Source organism: Odocoileus virginianus, chromosome 18 (assembly GCF_023699985.2).
Source record: "Odocoileus virginianus isolate 20LAN1187 ecotype Illinois chromosome 18, Ovbor_1.2, whole genome shotgun sequence".
Taxonomy (NCBI): Eukaryota; Metazoa; Chordata; class Mammalia; order Artiodactyla; family Cervidae; genus Odocoileus; species Odocoileus virginianus.
The window spans coordinates 17,297,575-17,316,661 of NC_069691.1; the positions used below are offsets into that span (position 1 = coordinate 17,297,575).

Sequence of the window (19,087 nt, forward strand, 5' to 3'; positions counted from 1 at the left end):
AGAAGGGCAATGCCAAAGAATGTTCAAATTATCATACAATTGCACTCATTTCACATGATAGTAAGGTTATGCTCAAAATCCTTCAAGCTAGGCTTCAGCAGTATATGAATCGAGAACGTCCAGATGTACCAGCTGGATTTAGAAAAGGCACAGGAACCAGAGATCAAATTGCCAACATCTGCTGGATCATAAAGAAAGCAAGGGAAGTCCAGAAAAACATCTACCTTTGCTTCATTGACTATGCCAAAGTCATCACAATCTGTGGAAAATTCTTAAATAAATGGGAATACCAGACCATCTGACCTGTCTCTTGAGAAACCTGTATGCAGAACAAGAAGCAACAGTTAGAACTGGACATGGAACGACTCACTGGTTCAAAACTGGGAAAGGTATAAGACAAGGCTGTATATTGTCACTCTGCTTATTTAACTTCTATATCGAGTACATCATGCAAAATGCTGGACTGGATGAAACACAAGCTGGAATCAAGATTGCTGGGAGAACCATCAACAACTTCAGATATGCAGATGATACCACTCTAATGGTAGAAAGTGAAGAGGAACTAAAGGGCCTCTTGATGAATTGAAAGAGGAAAGTGAAAAAGCTGACTTACAACTCAACATTCACAAAACGAAGATCATGGCATCTGGCTGCATCACTTCATGGAAAGTAGAAGGGGAAAAAATGGAAGCAGTGACGTTTTCTTTTCTTGGGCTCCAAAATCACTACAGATGGTAACTGCAGTCATGAAATTAAGATGACTGCTCCTTGAAAAGACAGTTATGATAAACCTAGACAGTGTAGTAAAAAGCAGAGACATCACTTTGCTGACAAAGATCTGTATAGTTAAAGCTATTGTATTTCTAGTAGTCATGTATGGATGTGAGAGCTGGACCATAAACAAGGCTCAGCACTTTGTATTGATGCTTTCAAATTATGGTGCTGGAGAAGACTCTTGAGAGTCCCTTGGACTACAAGGGGACCAAACCAATCAATCCTAAAGGAAATCAACCCTGAATATTCACTGGAAGGAGTGACGCTGAAACTCAATACTTCACTACTTGATGCAAAGAGCCAACTCATTGGGAAAGACCCTCATGCAGCAAAAGCTTGAAAGCAAGAGGAAAAGAGGGTGACAGAGGATGAGATGGTTGGATGGTACCACTCAACTCAACAGTCATGAGTTTGAGCAAACTCTGGGAGATAGTGAAGGACAGGAAAGCCTGGCATGGTGCAGTCCATGGGGTTGCAGTGTCGGACACTAGTTAGTGATTGATCAAGGAACAACAACAAAGCTGAAAATACCGTAAGTCAGAAATGCATTTAACACACCTAACATATACATCATGAGTTAGCCCAGCCTGCCTCAAATATGCTTGGAGTACTTCCATTAGCCTATAGTTGGGCAAATTCATCTAACACAAATCTTGTTTTATAATAAAGTGTTGAACAACTCATGTAGTTTATTGACTATTGTACTGAAAGTGAAAAACAGAGTGGTTATATGGATACAGAGTGGTTGTAGGTGTATTGTTTACCTTTGAGACTGTGTGGCTAACTGGGAGGTGAGGCTCAGCCTGGGAAAAGGTCAAAATTCAAAGTACAGTTTCCACTGAAAGTTTATAGCTTTCACACCATGAAAAAGTAGAAAAATTAAGTTGCATCATCATAAGTCAGGGACTATATGTTTTGTTCATTTGGCAAAACTGTACTGGACATTTACCATATGCCAGGGGGGTACTCTGTGCATTAGGGACACAGTGAAAGCAATTAAGCCCTGGCCTCCTGATGCTTTTCTTCAACTGGGTGGAGACAGACAACAAAACAAGTAAGTAAATATATATGTGCAATGGGGCCATGAGCTGCAAAGAAAAGTAAAGCAGGGCAAAGGAGCTAAGCTGCGCTCCGCGGTGAGGGCTACTTCATGTAGGGTGGCCGGGGAACCTTCACGGAGAAATGAGGGGCAGGCCATGCAGACTTCAGAGGGAAAAGCATTCCAGACGGAGGGAACAGCCACTGTTAAGTGTTTGAGGCAGAGCGTTCTTGGCATGTTGGTCGAACAATGGCTGGAGCGGAGAGAGAAACAGGACAGGAGGGAGGAGAGAAGGTGAAAGGGGAAGGGGGCCGTTTCCAGCAGCACCTGAGATCACAGTACGGGCTCCGGCAAGTCTCCCTGCAGGTCCTTAGGGCAAGGAGGTGATCTAAAGTGTTTTTAAAGCAGTTCTTCTGGGTGCTGTGCTGAGGCGAGGGTGTGGGCAGGAGTGGACAGGGTGGAAGGAAGGAGGTCCATGAGGAGAGCACTGCAGGCGTCTAAAGGAGAGCAGCCTGGCCCAGGGTGGCAACAGTGGGGGCAGAAGACTCTCAGACTCTGGCTGTGTTCTGAAGGTCGCGTTGATAGGACTTGCTCTTGGACGCGCAGTAGGAAAGGGAGAAAAAAAGGAGTCAAGGATGAATCCTAGATTTCTAACCAAACCTACTAGAAGGATGAAAATGCCATTTACTGAGATGAAAAAACTAAAAGAAACAGGGTTTGGGGAGGGGAAGGGGAAGGTGCTGGCAGAACTTCAGTTTTGCACACATCAAGCTGAGATGTCTAGAAAACATTCATGTGGAGTCCAGTAGGCATCTGGGAAGTCTAGAGGACAGTGAAGGGCACTAAAAACAGATGCTGCCCCTTCTGCCATTTTAAAAATCTCAAAGTCAATCAACTATACTTTAAAAAAAAATTGAATTCTGAAAATGGAGAAAAACTTGAGTAAAAATTAAGTTTCTCCATAAGATTTTTTTCAAGGTCTTGTTTTTAGGGCTTCATGGTTCATCTAACTCTTTGCTGATCAAAGTGTAGCCCCTGGACCAGCAGCACAACATGACTGGGGGCTTGTTAGAAATGTAGACTCTCTGGTCTTCCCCAAAGCTGAGTCAGGATAAGCTTAGCCAGAGCCCCAGGTGATTTTTAAACACATTAAAATATATGTATACCAAAGTGTACATATGTTAATATATACTTATATGTATATAAGTATCTTGGGCTTCCCAGGTGGCTCAGTGGTAAAAAAGCAACTATGAACTTCCAGATGCTCAAGCTGGTTTTAGAAAAGGCAGAGGAACCAGAGATCAAATTGCCAACATCCACTGGATCATTGAAAAAGCAAGACAGTTCCAGAAAAACATCTATTTCTGCTTTATTGACTATGCCAAAGCCTTCGACTGTGTGGCTCACAATAAACTGTGGAAAATTTTGAAGGAGATGGGAATACCAGATCACCTGACCTGCCTCTTGAGAAACCTGTATGCAGGTCAGGAAGCAACAGTTAGAACAGGACATGGAACAGGAGACTGGTTCCAAACAAGAAAAGGAGTACATCAAGGCTGTATATTGTCACCCTGCTTATTTAACTTATATGCAGAGTACATCATGAGAAATGCTGGGCTGGAAAAAGCACAAGCTGGAATCAAGACTGCCAGGAGAAATATCAGTAACCTCAGATATGCAGATGTCACCACTCTTATGGAAGAAAGTGAAGAACTAAAGAGCCTCTTGATGAAAGTGGAAGAGGAGAGTGAAAAAGTTGGCTTAAAGCTCAACATTCAGAAAACTAAGATCATGGCATCCAGTCTCATGGCATCACTTCATGGCAAATAGATAGGGAAACAGTGGCTGACTCTATTTTTGGGGGCTCCAAAATCACTGCAGATGGTGACTGCAGCCATGAAATTAAAAGACGCTTACTCCTTGGAAGGTAAGTTATGACCAACCTAGATAGCATATTAAAAAGCAGAGACATTACTTTGCCAACAAAGGTCCTTAGAGTCAAGGCTATGGTTTTTCCAGTAGTCATGTGTGGTTGGACTATAAAGAAAGCTGAGCACCGAATAATTGATGGTTTTGAACTGTGGTGTTGAAGAAGACTCTTGAGAGTCCCTTGGACTGCAAGGACATCCAACCAGTCCATCCTAAAGGAGATCAGTCCTGGGTGTTCATTGGAAGGACTGATGTTGAAGTTGAAACTCCAATACTTTGGCCACCTGATGCGAAGAACTGACTCATCTGAAAAGACCCTGATGCTGGAAAGACTGAGGGCAGGAGGAGAAGGGGATGGCAGAGGATGAGATGGTTGGATGGCATCACTGACTCAATGGACATGGCTTTGGGTAGACTCTAGCAGTTGACAGGGACGCCTGGCGTGCTGTGGTTCATGGGGTCGCAAAGAGTCGGACACGGCTGAGCGACTGAACTGAATGCAGGAGACACAAGAGATGTGGGTTTGATCCCTGGGTTGGGAAGATCCCCTGTAGTAGGAAATGGCAACCCACTCCAGTATTCTTGCCTGGAGAATTTCACAGACAGAGAATTTCACAGGCAGGCTACCGTTTACCGGGTTGTAAAGAGTTTGACACGACTGAGTGCATGTGCATGCACATGTGCGCACACACACACACACATACACAAACAAGTATATTAATGTATACTTGTATATATATACAAGTATATATAAAGTAATATGCTCATCTAATTAGAATCACCTATTAATAGGAAGCTTTTTTAAAACTAGAGGCCTACACAGAATAATTAAAAGTCAGTCTCTGGGAGTAGGCCCAGTCATGGTATCTTCGCCAAGGCCCCCAAGTGGTTCTGACGTGCAATCTGGGTTAGAATCACTGATCTAACTCTTCTTGGCCTGCTCTCTTTGTACTATTGGGCTTAAACTGCTGATTCTTTTAAGAACCTGTCTGCAAAGAGACCTGCAGATTTAAGACGGCATGGAGGTGCATAGCTAGAAGAACCATTTGTTTTGATGTGTTGGGGATAGTCTCAACATAGTGATTATCAGTGCCCCCATTTCACTCTCAGAAGTACTGTAGTTTGGAAGATAAATTATATGTTCTTCCAACATAATACAAAAGGGCTCTGGGCTTTATATTTCTAGATTATAAAGTCATAATAAGAACAGGTAGAAGAAAGCATCAGAAGAATTCAATGCAGAATCTTCTGGTGCTTAGATATTAGCTTTTAAAATAGTCTATGTACAGCTTATCAGAAATACATACATACATTCCCTCAATTTGTAAGGACGGTTAGAGAAAATCTGTCTCCTTCCAGTGACTAGGTGGGGTGGGCCATGGTTATATTCTGCAATTAAAGTACCAAAGCCAGCTGCTGATTAGTAGGGAACTGATTATCAGCCTGTGATTACCCCAGGCTTTAGCAAAACTTCTCCTTCCTTTTCCTTTTGGATCTTTTATTATTCATTAGTTACTCCACCCTCAGGTTCAAAGGGAGAAGGAAAGAAGTTTAAAAAAAACGCTTAATATAGTGGCCCTGATAATAAACTTGATGGGAAAGAAAATGGAAATAATTGGACTGTTTCTGGTTACCTGTGAATTTAAATTATTTTGGCTCATCCCTTTTTCCAAATTATTCCCAGCTGGTGTGAGGGCTCACTGAAGCCCTACTGATTGCCAGTAAAATTAAAGTAATCTTGTATTTTTAAAACTATGTAATCTTTCAGAAACAGGACTTGGAAGCTTTCCCTCCTAATTTACCAAGGACACAGGGTAAGGGCAAGGCAAGTACCTTCTCATCTCATCAGAGCCCTCCCCACCTCCTTCTCCCCTCACTATCAATCCACAAGTGTATGTAAATAGAATTTTTTAATCTGGTGTAGATAAGAGATTATTTTACACAACTTAAGACAAATGGTATAATTACTGTTAGACAAAAGGACCCACATGGAAAATCTACACACAGGAGTAGAGACTTATGTGCATATAGATTGTATCACAAGTTTTCCTAGTTGCATCACCAGGATAGTTATGAATACTTCCACAAGTCAACCACAGCATAAATGTTTAAAACATGTTCTGTTCACATGTGTTTAAAATGTCTGGAAAAGAAACTAACCATATGCAAAGTAAAAGAGCCAGATGCTCATAAGCTAGTTAAAGGGAACTCCTTGCATGTGCCCTTAGTTGTGTTCAACTCTTTGCAACCCCATGGACTGGAGCCTGACAGGCTTCTCTGTCCATGGAATTTTCCAAGCAAGAATACTGGAGTAGGTTGCCATTTCTTACTCCAGGGGATCTTCCCAACCCAGGGGTCCAACCTGTGTCTTTTGCGTCTTTTGTGCAAACAGGAGGAGTTTTTTTTTTTTTTTTTTTCACCACCATGCCGCCTGTGAAGAACTCTTGTTGAATAACAACAATAAGGGAATCTTCTTATTAAATAACTTAAATGGAGATAGTATTAAATTAGAATGGGTAAAACATCAAAATAAATACCTGTTGAATTAGAATAAGAGTATCAATAGAACCTCTGTAGATTAGAGAGTTACTTTTATAGGTTTCTGAGTGCAAGGAGGGGGCAGGTGGGGGCATCTGTTCTCTGCTTTCCAGGCTCTAAGTCAGAACAAGCTAGAAGGATGGAAGAGGTCTCTGTGACTGAGAAAGCATCACAAGCTGGTGTTGTCTGGCCAACCCTGGACCAGTAATAATCTTAGCAGCTGAAGCAGAAGGTCTTATCTTTGATCTCTGTTAACAGTTAACTGCAGGCTTTTCTTTCCAGAGCTCTTGGAAAGCAGAGGCAAGTGGTCCTGGAAAGCAATGCTGGAAGGGGGCCCCCAGTGGTTAAACTTGGACGCCGAGGGACAGGTCAGCAGTAATTGAGCCAGGTGGGCCTGCAGAGAAACGGTGTTTCCTTTTCCTTAGGGGATTAGATGTCTTTTAAAATCTACTCTACATTTTATCTTGACTGAACTGTATCATGTAAAATGCCTGAAGTTGATGAGTCAATGAAGTCTGGTGTTTGAATATGGAAATCTATTTTTAAGCTAAAATGTTTAGCTAGATTGTAAGTTAAACATTCTGAGGCCCATCTAGCAAGGACTGAGAAAACCCTCACTTACGATTAGAAAGGGAAATAACAGCAGTCATCAGAAGAAGAGCCATATCAATGAAGGGGTTTCTGAGTCATTCAAAATGGCAAACTTTTTAAACCAATGGAATGGATAATAACATAGCCATGGCAACTGTAACCAGCATTACTTATGTTTTTTTTTTTTCTTTTACCCACAGACTGATGTAGATATTTACCACAGTCCTCTAGCAGCAGGCCTGTGATGGCTTTCAGCTTCAAAGGAAGCCTAAAAAAACTAACACCACTTGGCTTTGTGGGACTACCTCAGAGAGACACTCATATGTGCATAGGATTTTTTAGACATGTCTAATGGCCTAGACATCATACTTCTGCACTTGGTGCAGAGATAAATAAAAATAAGCAAACATCATAACCACTTACCCCATGCAAATAGGGAAAAGAATGTTGAGAAAAAATAGCCTTGAGTCAGAGTGAGTCAGAGTTGGTGACGCCAGGAATATCATTCCTCACCCGGTACATAGCTCTGGACTTTCAGGCCCTCGCTTTAATCTCATTTTCCAACATGAGATGTAGAAGAGTTTTATATGGAATTTTTATACAGCCTCCAATTCTTGCATGATTAGGTACTATCTTGCATGAAAAGTACTCACTAACAAATTATGTTGGCAGACTGTGGCACATCCCTGCATGAAAAGTCTGGGATCCTGAGAAGGAAAGGCCAGAGTCTCAATGCTGGCCCTGTGCTCTCCCTTTCAAACTCTCAATGATCCTAACAATAGCTCTTGGTCTCCTGCTTTAGATAATTTTACTCCAGACAGATCTACTGGTTACAGGGTCAGGTATAAGAATCTATGGTATCATTTTTACCAAATTCTTTGAGATTCTCCAAAGAAAGAGGCAATTTTTTTTTAATTAAAAACCACTAAATTACTGACAAGGAAAGATAACCCTTCCTGGTATTTTACTCCTTCCAGGACACAAATTTGGTAAATTACAACTGAAAGTTCTGGGCAACACTAAACTGAGAAGCAATGAGTTTTTCTTTGTTCCTCTCCTTCTGCACAGAAGAAGCGCTGCAGGGGGAACCAGTGTTTTCAATGCAAGGAAACATCTCATCGAAGATTCTGCCTCAAAACCCAGGTTAAACTAGAGATCAAGGCAGGGAGGGGCAGCCTGCAGTGTGCCTGCAAGTACCCAGCATTAGAGTGGGGGTTTTCTGGTATTGCTTAATGTTGCCTGGAGCTTTAACAAATTTGGGAGTGGGATACGGTGGTGCTGTTGCTCTTCTAAGTGAGTTTTTAATTTGCCCTTTTTGGACAACTTGAGAGGGCTCTGCTAAACTCAAGCCAGCCCAGCTTTGTCAGTGTCCTCCCTGAACTTTAAATTCAGAGCAGCCCTGGGCCCTCTTCTCATGCCGGGCCAGGCAGCGACCTCAGGAAGTCTAGGGTGGCACCTGTACTGGCACCTCAAGGTCACCATCCAACTCGGAGCTTTCCAAACACTTGGGAACTGATCATTTAAATGAGTATAGTCAAGGCTCTGAGGAGTTGGATCAGCTTGACTAACTCAAAATTTTCTCAACTTATCTTTACAAGGTGCCTCTCTTGAGGTCACTAAAGTCCAAAAACTACAGGACAGCAAGTAGTTTGGGAAATGCTGTTCTAAACCCATAGATGCTTGAGAGCAATTTTTCTGTTTCAAACACTGCAATGAAAGAGTTAAATTTACTTAGAGTCATTCTAAGTGTGCCTTTGGCTGCAGCTATCCATACGCCTTTCTAAATCTCCCCCACTAAAGGCCCACTGGAGCTCCTGAAATTTTCCATGAGTGTAAGATACACTGTGCTGAGAACACAGCTCTGTTGTGTTACCTGCGGCTCCTGGTCATGGCCGCTGGGATCCCTCTCGTAGCTTTCTGCATACAGTCTGATGGTGGCCCGCACGCCACTGGAGGAACTGAGGCGGAAGATGAGCCGAGATGCATCAGAGAAAATGATCCTCAGGCCCTGAGAGCAAGAACACCAAGGATGGATCAGTGAACAAATAAGCATACATGTAAAAATGATCAATACTGGCTTTGGAGATTAGCATAGCTCTATGCTCCAAAGATGCTCAGCAGCATGACAACTCATAATTGGCTCTCTACACTCACTCCAGCGGGACAGTGAGGTAAATCCAGATGCTCCCTGAGGTTATCTATCATCTCTATTCTGTTACTGTTGCTTTCTGGTGAATGTTGGGGAGGGTGGGATTAGGAACAACACTACGGACAGATGCTCAAGCTCCCTTGGTCTGGCAATGTGGAAATCAGAAAGACGTGGAGGTAACAAGGATGGGGTGATATTTAATGAGTGTCACTGGAGCCAAAGTTTGTCTCTTTGGAACCTGCTGGATGCAATCAGGTAGGTAATTTATCTGTTACAGTGAGACAAATTATCCACATCAAAGCTATCCCCATGTGATGTCAGACTTGGCTTTAACTTCACCTCCTCTCTGTTTCTGCCCACATTCCCATACTTCTCTGGGAGCCATGAAGTCCTACAATGAAACGCTCAGGGCTGGAGCTTTTACGGGGTTTTGAGGGTTTCTGTGTACAGCCTCATCCTCTTGGTTCTCTTTTTCCTTCTTGCTCGTAAGACCTGGCCATCAGTGTGTGGTGCGGGTAGAGCTGCAGCAGTATCTCACACACTGACCACTATTTGACTTTGGCTCAGAACAGCATCCATTCTCTATGCATCTCTTATTAGTGGCAGCAACATTTTAAAAAATATGACTGAGATCACATTGTGACTTCTGTTGAAGGAAATTTGTTTTCTTAAGACAACTGATAAAGTTATTGTTATAAATAAACATATTGACTGGGGCCAGAGGAAAGATAGGCAGGAACAAAACAATATGTCTGGTTGCTTGTTGATTCTGAAAAAGTAGAAGTCTCAGGCAAATTGATAGCAGACATTTTCCCTAAGAAATTTACTTGGAAACTTCTCTGGCCTCAAATCCTGCTTGTCAAGAATAAGCCATTGTTAAAAATATTCATACATGCCACATGAACCTGATTGCTAATCTCCTACCCCTACCCTGATCTGGTGATATCACTGGGAAACACTGTGATTCCATTTGAGCAGTTTTCTGTTTTTTAAGTTTTGCAAGCATATTTTGTTCCAATTGCAAAATAAAAAGCTTAGTCTCTTTTTGAGTGGTTCAATGTCTGCCACAATTTGTGTAATAACAAGGAGCCATGTCCCTTCCTGGCATGTGCCTTCAATTGCTCTGTGGCACAAGTTTTGCAGACATGATAGTTTTGCCCAGAAGTCACTCATGGGCATGCATTTTACAGTGACCCTCGTAGATCTGGTACAGGGCTAAGCCCTGGGTATATGACAATAAAGACAGTATGTGCTCTCCATGAGCCTAAAATATTCTATTACAATGAGCAAAACTATTTTCTTAACCACCTTGTGTTGCTGGATAAGTGAATAGTTAGGAAATTCCAAATGGAGCAAACAAACCAATTTCTCTGCTATCCAGAAAGTATGATATACCAAATTCTGTATAGACTGACAATGAAACCCCAAAGGTTGGTTCCACCATTGAATTCATAGCCATGTTTTTAAAAACTTCAAAGCTGAAGCCCTAAAGCTTCTTTTGTTGCAGATGCTAAATGAGTTGAAGCCAGCTCTTCTGATGACCTCCTGGACTTAACCCTTTAAGGTAGCTCCATTACACAATTAACCTCCCAATTTAGTTTATGGCCATTGTTGTTGTTGTTCAGTTGCTGTCTTGTCCAACTCTTTGTGAGCCTCTAGACTATAGCATGCCAGGCTTCCCTGTCCTTTGCTCTCTTCTGGAGTTTGCTCAAATTCATGTCCACTGAGTTGGCAATACCATCAAATCATCTCATACTTTGCTGGCCCCTTCTCCTTCTGTCTTTCATCTTTCCCAGCATCAGAGGATATTTAAGAATTCAGGCCATGATAAACCATCAACATGGTTTATTATCTGCTCATAGCTAAGTCCTTTTTTATTATCTGCTCATAGCTAAGTCCTTTTTTACAGTGAAATGATGTTTCTTCTGTTGTTGTTTGGTAGGTTTTTCCCCTGCGTGTAGCCATATATTTGGCTATACTCATGAAAGTTTGGTTAGAATGTACATTGGGTAGCTTGAAATAGATTTTGCACTTGAAAAGATGTTAAAGGAGTGAATAGCACACATCAAGCTGCTGGAAACAACTCAATGTCAGTGTCATCTCTCTTTCCTAAGGATATCTTAATAGAGAATCCACGTTGGTTTGTTAGACCTCCCAGTGAGGAACATAACAATTCTCTTTCTCCATGTGGAACCAAAAAAATACGTAAAACGAGCCCAGCTCTGTGTTGCAACAACCTGAGAGTCCCATGACTGCTGAGCATCACTTGGATGGATGAATAGTTGTACTGGATTGTTCTGGGGTCTACACATTGCTCCAGTGAACTTTATGAATTTGCAGCCTCAGTGCAAGCCATGTTCTCTTCAACAGGTATCATCACCTGCTATCAACTAAATAATGAGGCCAGAAATCACCACTGACCAAGACTGGCCAAGTTTAAAAATGTTCCATAATTCCAACAAAAAATGCCAGTAATATACTTTGCTTTTTATTTATTTATTTATTTATTTATTTATTAGGTTAAACTTAGGCTTAGTGATATAGTTTGTCAGCCAAATTTGACCTGCCACTTGTTCTTATAAATCAAGTTTCACTGAAACACAGCCATGCCTGTTCATTTCTGTGTTGTCCATGACTGATTTGTCTTACAACTGCAGAGTTGAACTGTTAAGACAGACCGTCTGGCTCATGAGAGCCAAAATATTTACTATCTGGCTCTCTACAGAAAATGTTTGCTGACCCCTCATATAACCATCCCATTATCCACAACATGGAATACTTACCTTTCAACTCTACCCTAGAAAATTGAAAATATAACCATATGGCTATGGAAATTCCAGTAGAAAGAAATTATGAGGGCTGCTATAAGGCTGTCCTCCAGGTACTCCAACTTCTAGTCACTGTTCATCTGGACATATATTTGACCTCAATCAACTTACTTCTGATCACCTACTCGTGACAGAAATGGATTTATTAAATTACATTTTATTTTATGTCCTCACTTTTATTGCCGGGTCTGCAAGGCACAGTTATAAAATCTATTTTTTGTAGTCACTATAGGAGACTGTATGAAGCTCCACAAGAGACATCTCCTCAAGAGCCAAGTGTTAGGAAAGCCTTTCCTCCCCCGAGGAACTAGGGGTTTTTTTGTCTTTCTGACAACAAGAACTTTATAACTAACCATGGTTCCCTTTTCAATTTGGCTGCCAGGATACTTTGTGCCAAATTTGAGGGTAAGCCCAAGTGGATCCTTATGATTTGCATAATTATGAATTTTTCTTCCTCTGTTCTTGACTCTCTACTCTTATTTATATTTTCCCTAGTCTTGATTTGTTTCTTATTTATATTCTAACAATTTCATTATGTGTGTGTTTGCTGCCACAAATCCTCTCGAAGAAACAAGGCCTAGAGCAAGTGAATAAAATAAGTTCCCTTTAAAGTCTTAACCCTAAAGTGTTGGAATCACTGAATTATATCTTGGTCCTTTTTTAGCTGATAAGCTCTGGGAGGGCAAACCCTTATGTTCCTTGCTCACCATTTATTGATACAGCCTAGGACAAGCCCGGTACACAGTAGGCCCTCCATTGACACTTGTTGAGTGATTGTTATTACATGTCCCACAACTGGTATGAATGCTACCAGAAGGCCTCCTTCCACATTTTACAAGGCCAAATGGAAACACACTCATATTCTCCACTGGTGAATATGGGGCTAAAGGATTCAATCTGAAGGTTAATTGTGAAGGATACTGTGTCGCTCATTCTTCATTTTCAGGGCAAAGGTCAGTTTCAGTTAAAAACAATGGAGTTGAACCATGATAAGTTCTTTTCCCCAGTTGGATGATCTTGTAAAAATTATTAGCTAGCCCATTAATTGCAAAACTTAATACATACTGAAATCAGCCAGGAGTCTTTAAAAATAGTGGTACCTGGCTTTCACATAGACATGGTGATTGAGTTTGTATGGGGTGTGACTTGGGTATTAGTTTTGTAAAAGCCCTCCATGCGATTCTAATGTGTAGCCACATGTGGACACCAGACTAGTAGTCTTTTTTCTCTGGGTCACCTACTTCATGTATCAAGTGACTGACTATCCTACATGTCAGTCTTAAGGAAGATGCCTTTATGAACTGAGGTTTCTGACATACACTACCAGCAAACTGGGGTCTTAGGAGGCCATAACACAGGGGCCTAATGAAACATCATGTTGCTGCTGAGTCCTGAAAGCCTCCTCCTAGTGCCTTGCCAGCAGCAGAACCACCGGAAGCATCTCCTCTTGAGCCTCTGACACTAACTGTTTTTAGCACGATCGCCTAAGGAATTCCTGAAGCAGTACTGAAGGGATCCATGATACCACTGTAACCGCAGCAGCTATAGCAGCTGAAATTTCCATGATGACACAACAGCCACACTCAAAGGGAGAAAGATGCCCTCCTCCATTAGAAGATAATGTTAACTAATGGGATGGGGCATTGCACACCCAGCCTAGGGTTTTTTCCCCCTTGGAGTGACCATAGCTGTATGCCTCAGTGACCAGGGTAGGTTTTCCCACCTTATCTTTGTCCCAATGAAAAAGAATTGTTAAAGAGCCACTCCACCCAGAAATCCTTCAATCTGCTTCCAGCTATCTCTATAGTATTTCTTTTCCTCCCCATATCTGCCCTTTTTTGGTTTGCTGTTGGTGGAGAGTCAGTGGAAGTGATACAGGAATAAAAACAACAAGGAGAGAATGGGACTAGAATTCTGGCTAGCTTTATCAGCCGGTGGTCTTGAGTAAGTCACTTAGGCTCTCAAACCTTTAGTTTCCTAAAAAGTGGATGAAAATAATACAGCCTGGCTTACTGCGCTGTTGTATCAGATCAGAAAATGTATGTGAGAAGTGCTTTAAAAATTACAAATCACTATATAAGAGAATTCTTTTTCTTAGGTTAAAGCTCTTAGTGAAAATGGCGCTGTGCTCTAATTTGTCCAACTTTCCAGATTTTGCAAAAGATTGCTGTATAATGTCTAAATGGTAATGGTTTGTGGTATAATGCTACATGTGTGTATATGTGTGTGAGTCACTCAGTCATGTCTGACTCTTGCGACCCCATGGCCTGCAGCCCTCCAGGCTCCTCTGTCCATGGGATTCACCAGACAAGAATACTGGAGTGGGTTGCTATTGCCTTCTCCAGGGGATCTTCCCAACCCAGGGATCAAACCTGAGTCTCCTAGCAATGCTACATACCTATTCTTAAATTGGGCAGTTAAAATTAATTTTATTTTTAAAACTTTGCCATGTCCTCTGAAATCACTACTAAACACACAGATATGTTACCATTTATCTTCTTCATGCTTCCCACTGAATGGCTTTTTGGCAAAAAAAAATATATACTCTTTACTGGTTGGCCAATTTTAGAATTTTAAGGTCCTGAAAGGAAGACCTTAGGATAATCCAGGCCACTTTCTCCTTTTGCTAAAAAAATGGAAAGTTAGAAAACTTGCTCAAGGTCACACGACCAGTAAATGGAGGAGCCAGGGTTTCAGCCTACCTTTTTTCTTCTGGCTCCAGGCTTGTAATCTCAGTTGACCATATGAAACCACTGATAGCCATTCATTGCTTTCATGTGAAATATTTGAACAATATCTCCTGTGACTTTGTATGGTTCCCCCAAACTGGCACAGAGCTTTATGTACAGTAGGTATCTGATAAATGTTTGATACATGATTTTTTTTTTTAAGCCCTTGTGTAAATCAATGCAGGGAAACCTGCAAGTTGCTAAGTACAAGCAGAGCTGCCAGATGTGAGTTTGGAGACTCTATGACATGTTGCAGCCAGGCGGGGAAGGAGGAACTGTACATTACCAACAGTTCTTTGGCAGCATCTGCCCTAGTCAAACACTGACTTAGGATGAATTCCAAGTGAACACAGCGTATGGCCCTGAAATCTGGTACAGTGTTGCCTATACCGCCTGTTGGCCACCCCAGGCATGTGAACCTGGAGACAGGACAGGCTTGGAAGAGAGAAACTCTACGAGATTGGCTCACATGTTACTTCCCACAGGAAATCCCAGTGATTTATCTGGAAAGCTTCAAGGTGAAAATATCACTGTGTAACATCTGAACCATATTTTGTAGAAGAAAGCATGCAGCTTAGAAAGCAGATTTGGATTGGACAGATATTTCTTGCCATGAAAAAAATTACCTAGAATTACCCCATTTTTCTTTGTTTAAGTCACAGAGTTAGCTGCGAGCATGAGTTCAATGGTGGCTGAGCTGGGCAGCTGCTAGTCCATACCATGCCCTTATATAAATTACAGGCAGTCCCCCTCTGGGTGGACAAATTACACAGAAGCATCTTTCCTCTTGGCTGGTCTGGACTTTAGCTTCTCCTCCCAAATTAGGCCCCTGCCTTTGTGCAGTGCACTGATTACATAGCTGTACCCATTTGCCCTACCCTGGGGAGCAAACCTCATCTAGACTTTTAAATAAACAATCAGCGCTCTTGGAAACCAACAATTGCAAATGCTTATCTAGAAAAAATCAAGGTCAAATGGCTTCTTAAGTGCACTTTTAAAACACCTCTCCAGCAAAACTCACTTTAGTGATGAGAAGCCTACTTGGAGACTAAAGACTTACAAGCTAGTGCTCATCCAGATTTCAACTATCAAGTTTGGAGCAATGGACCTAGGTCATACACATTCCATTTCCCTGTGCCTTTAGCCAAGATGGCTGCTGATATCTGTTCACTCAACACCAGGCCTGGTTCTGGGATATTTTGGATTCAGACATTGTTTACCCAGACAACAGGAGTAGTTTCCTCCTTCAGTTCCTGTGATAGGCTGCAGCTTTTTCCTTTAATAGTTAATTTTCCTGGGGATGGCTGCCCTCCTGACTATACACACACATTAGTACTTCAGTAGGAATTTACTGGGATGCCATTCCAAAATGCTTAGATTCTTATCACACATCTTAGCAGGTTTCTATCAATGTTACCAACATTTTAGAAGATAATCCTAAAGCAATCAATTATGTCAGGAAAAGGTAATTCATTACAACAAAACCCAAACAAATCAGAAGGAGGGGAGTCAGAACTTCCCAACTAACCAAAAATAGTTTCTCTCACTCTCTTTCGGAATCAGCCAACAGATCATTACAAAGCACTGAATACATGTTTGGTGATAGGAAGGCAACAGGCAAAATCACAGGAAAAGTACCCATCAGGAAAAACAATTTTTAATTCATAATCTTCAATGTATCTACCAAGAGGCCCAATTATTTTTACTTCCCACAACTACAGTGCTGTAGAATGAGCACTAGAGCTGGAATCATAATCACAGCCATTGTAACATCCCATTGGGAATGTGACAGCACATAGGAAACCCAGCTCTTTCTCTGGAAAGCTAAACAACAGTGTAAGTACAGTTAATGGAAGAAAAACATGTACAGTAGCCTAATAAGACAGTTTCACCTGAGCCAGCCCCATCTACTCTTCAGGGCACAGCTTAAATATCACTTTCCAATGGAGAGCTTTCCAGAGCCCCAGTCTAGGTTCATTCCTTCTGCTGTGCTGTGCTTAGTTGATCAATCATGTCTGACTCTTTGTGACTCCACGACTAGCCTGCCAGGCTCCTCTGTTCATGGGGATTCTCCAGGCAAGAATACTGGAGTGCCCTCCTCCAGGGGCTCTTCCCAACCCTGGGATCAAGCCCAGGTCTCCCACACTTGAGGCAGATTCTTTCCTGTCTGAGCCACCAGGGAAGGCCTCCTTCTGCAATGCACTTCCAAATAAGTGATTTCTCTGCAATGCTCTTTAATAAACCCTGTAGCCATTACAAGTTTAGTGGCAGTCTGTCTTTCCTGCTAGCAAGTCCTGTGTGCTGCTATATCCTCAATGCCCAGCAAGCTGACTGGCACGCAAGTAGGTATTTGAAAACTAGTCATTCAATGGAGTCGGACACGAATGACTCAAACTTCTACTACCTTCACCATGTTGTATTAAGGTAGGAAAGGAATGCGTATTTATTTAAAGGAATTTTTTAAACAACTACAACTTGCAACAGCAAAAGGATTTCATTTTTTTTTTAATTTAATTTTTGGCTGTGCCATGTAGCATGTGAGATCTTAGTTCCATGATGAGGGATCAAATCTGCAACCCCTGCATTAGAAATGCAGAGTCTTAACCACTGGACCACCAGGGAAGTCCAGAAAAAGGGCTTGTTAACCCAGACTTGATCACAATATATATGTAATCATAACACTTTACTCCCTAGACATGTGTATCACTTGACACAGGAGGACCATTAATGGGTTCTAACATTCAGATTTAACTAAATCTATAGGTGGGATAATAAGTTTGACTGAAGTGATTATCTTCAATTCTACTTCTAGGTGTGCAAACCACACTCCAGCAAATGGCATGTTATAGGACAAGGGCTGTTAATATGACAGTCTCTTAGTTGGTTCATTGATTGGAACATAATAAAAGTTTAAGCTTGAAGTTAAAGGCTGACCAGTTAACTCTGAATAGAGGGCCCCTCCAGAGCCCCAGATTTTTCAGCTGACACTGTTCAGTTGCCTTCATGTGAGGCTGCCAGAAACGAGGCCTTAGTAAACCTCTATATCTGTTGACCAGGAGTTGGCAATACCACGGTACATATTAAAGCACCACATGTCAGACCAAAATATGATTTCAAGATTACCAATTTACTATCTTTATTATTTCTAAACACTGAAATTAAAAAGTATAGACATCTCCTTGCATATTAAAATAACAACATTAAAAGCAAATTAACTTCAGAATCAGTCTTCAAAGTGTACTTTTTCTCTGAACTAATTTCAAATGGCTCTTTTTTCCAGGTTGAGGACGACATCAAAATGTTTCCACACAGCTTGCATAACTTGAAGAGGTATTAATAAGTTCAGAGTTAGTCTGACATAATCAAATTGGATTTGGTTTTCCAAATCAGCTAACTGGTATGCATTTATTTACATCAGTTTTTTTTTTTTTAAATATCAGCTGAACTTATACTTGCAAATTACTTCAGCACTCATAGAATTTAATGATTTTTAATCTTGGTAAATAGAAATACGGGAGCTAGATGAGTCATAAAGAGAGACTCAGTTGGTTAAATTTTGCTCCTAAAGTATCAAGGTTTCTCATTTCAAAGCTAATTTTCAAATTACAGGTCATAGATCTGGATTGATGCCCACTCTGGTGGCAATATGCCTCCACTCAATGCTGGTACCATTTGTCAAGTTGTCTTTCTTTCACAGAACTGGAATTGGAGCACTCTTTCTCCCAGAGCCAGGAAAGTCTCATAGTTGGGGCTATAAGGAGGAGATGAGGAAGGACAACGGTGAAAGAAAATCTGGGTATCCCCAGGATAGTGACTATTGAGAGAAGAGAGAATATGCCAAACACCAGGGAAAATCTTGGTATTTGCATAATAAATCCATCCTTGAGAAAAGACTGGGCCACTCTATGCAACTATTAATCAACAACTATACCCCTATTCTTAGAGTAGCTAGTTATTGGCTATTTTTTCCACTTGCACTTGAAGAAACCATCATAATTCATTCATGTTACTAGATTTTACCAACCAGAAAATAACCAGTGACATATCCTCTTGGGACCACGAAGGATGAGCTTCTATCATTGAACCATACCTCATTCAATTGCTATTTCTAAATCAGAGTCTCTCTTGGGTCCTGTTTAGTGGAAGGCACACATCAACTTTTCTCTTGGCAGCAGCCATAATAAATTCCATGAGATCTGACAGGCCACAGTAAGGTCAGTGAAGTCCCTGGGAATTCATGTGAGGGGTTTCCTTCTTGCTCCTTATTTATTTTTTTTTTTTTCAATTTGGTTGTGCCAGGATCTTTTAGTTGTAGCACGTGGGATCTAGTTCCCTGACTGGGAATTGAACTCAGGCCCCCTGCACTGGGAATGCAGAGTCTTAGCCACAGGATAAGGGAAGTCCCTCCTTCTTGCTCCCTGACTGACTTCCACAAGATCTCACAGGCAGGACAGACTCTGTTGAACTTTTTCAGAGCAGTGGAGTGGATGGGGGTGGGAGGGGTGGGGGA

General features: G+C 41.5%; 1 protein-coding gene across 1 annotated transcript in view; it reads right to left on the reverse strand.

Annotated features, from left to right (window-relative positions):
* Positions 1-19,087, reverse strand: part of PGM5 (phosphoglucomutase 5) — a 185,220-nt gene that overhangs the window by 23,393 nt on the left and 142,740 nt on the right. Inside the window, exon 10 of the mRNA XM_020912623.2 lies at positions 8,745-8,879. Within this exon, the coding sequence (XP_020768282.1) occupies positions 8,745-8,879 (135 nt within the window). The remainder of the gene's footprint in view (positions 1-8,744; positions 8,880-19,087) is intronic.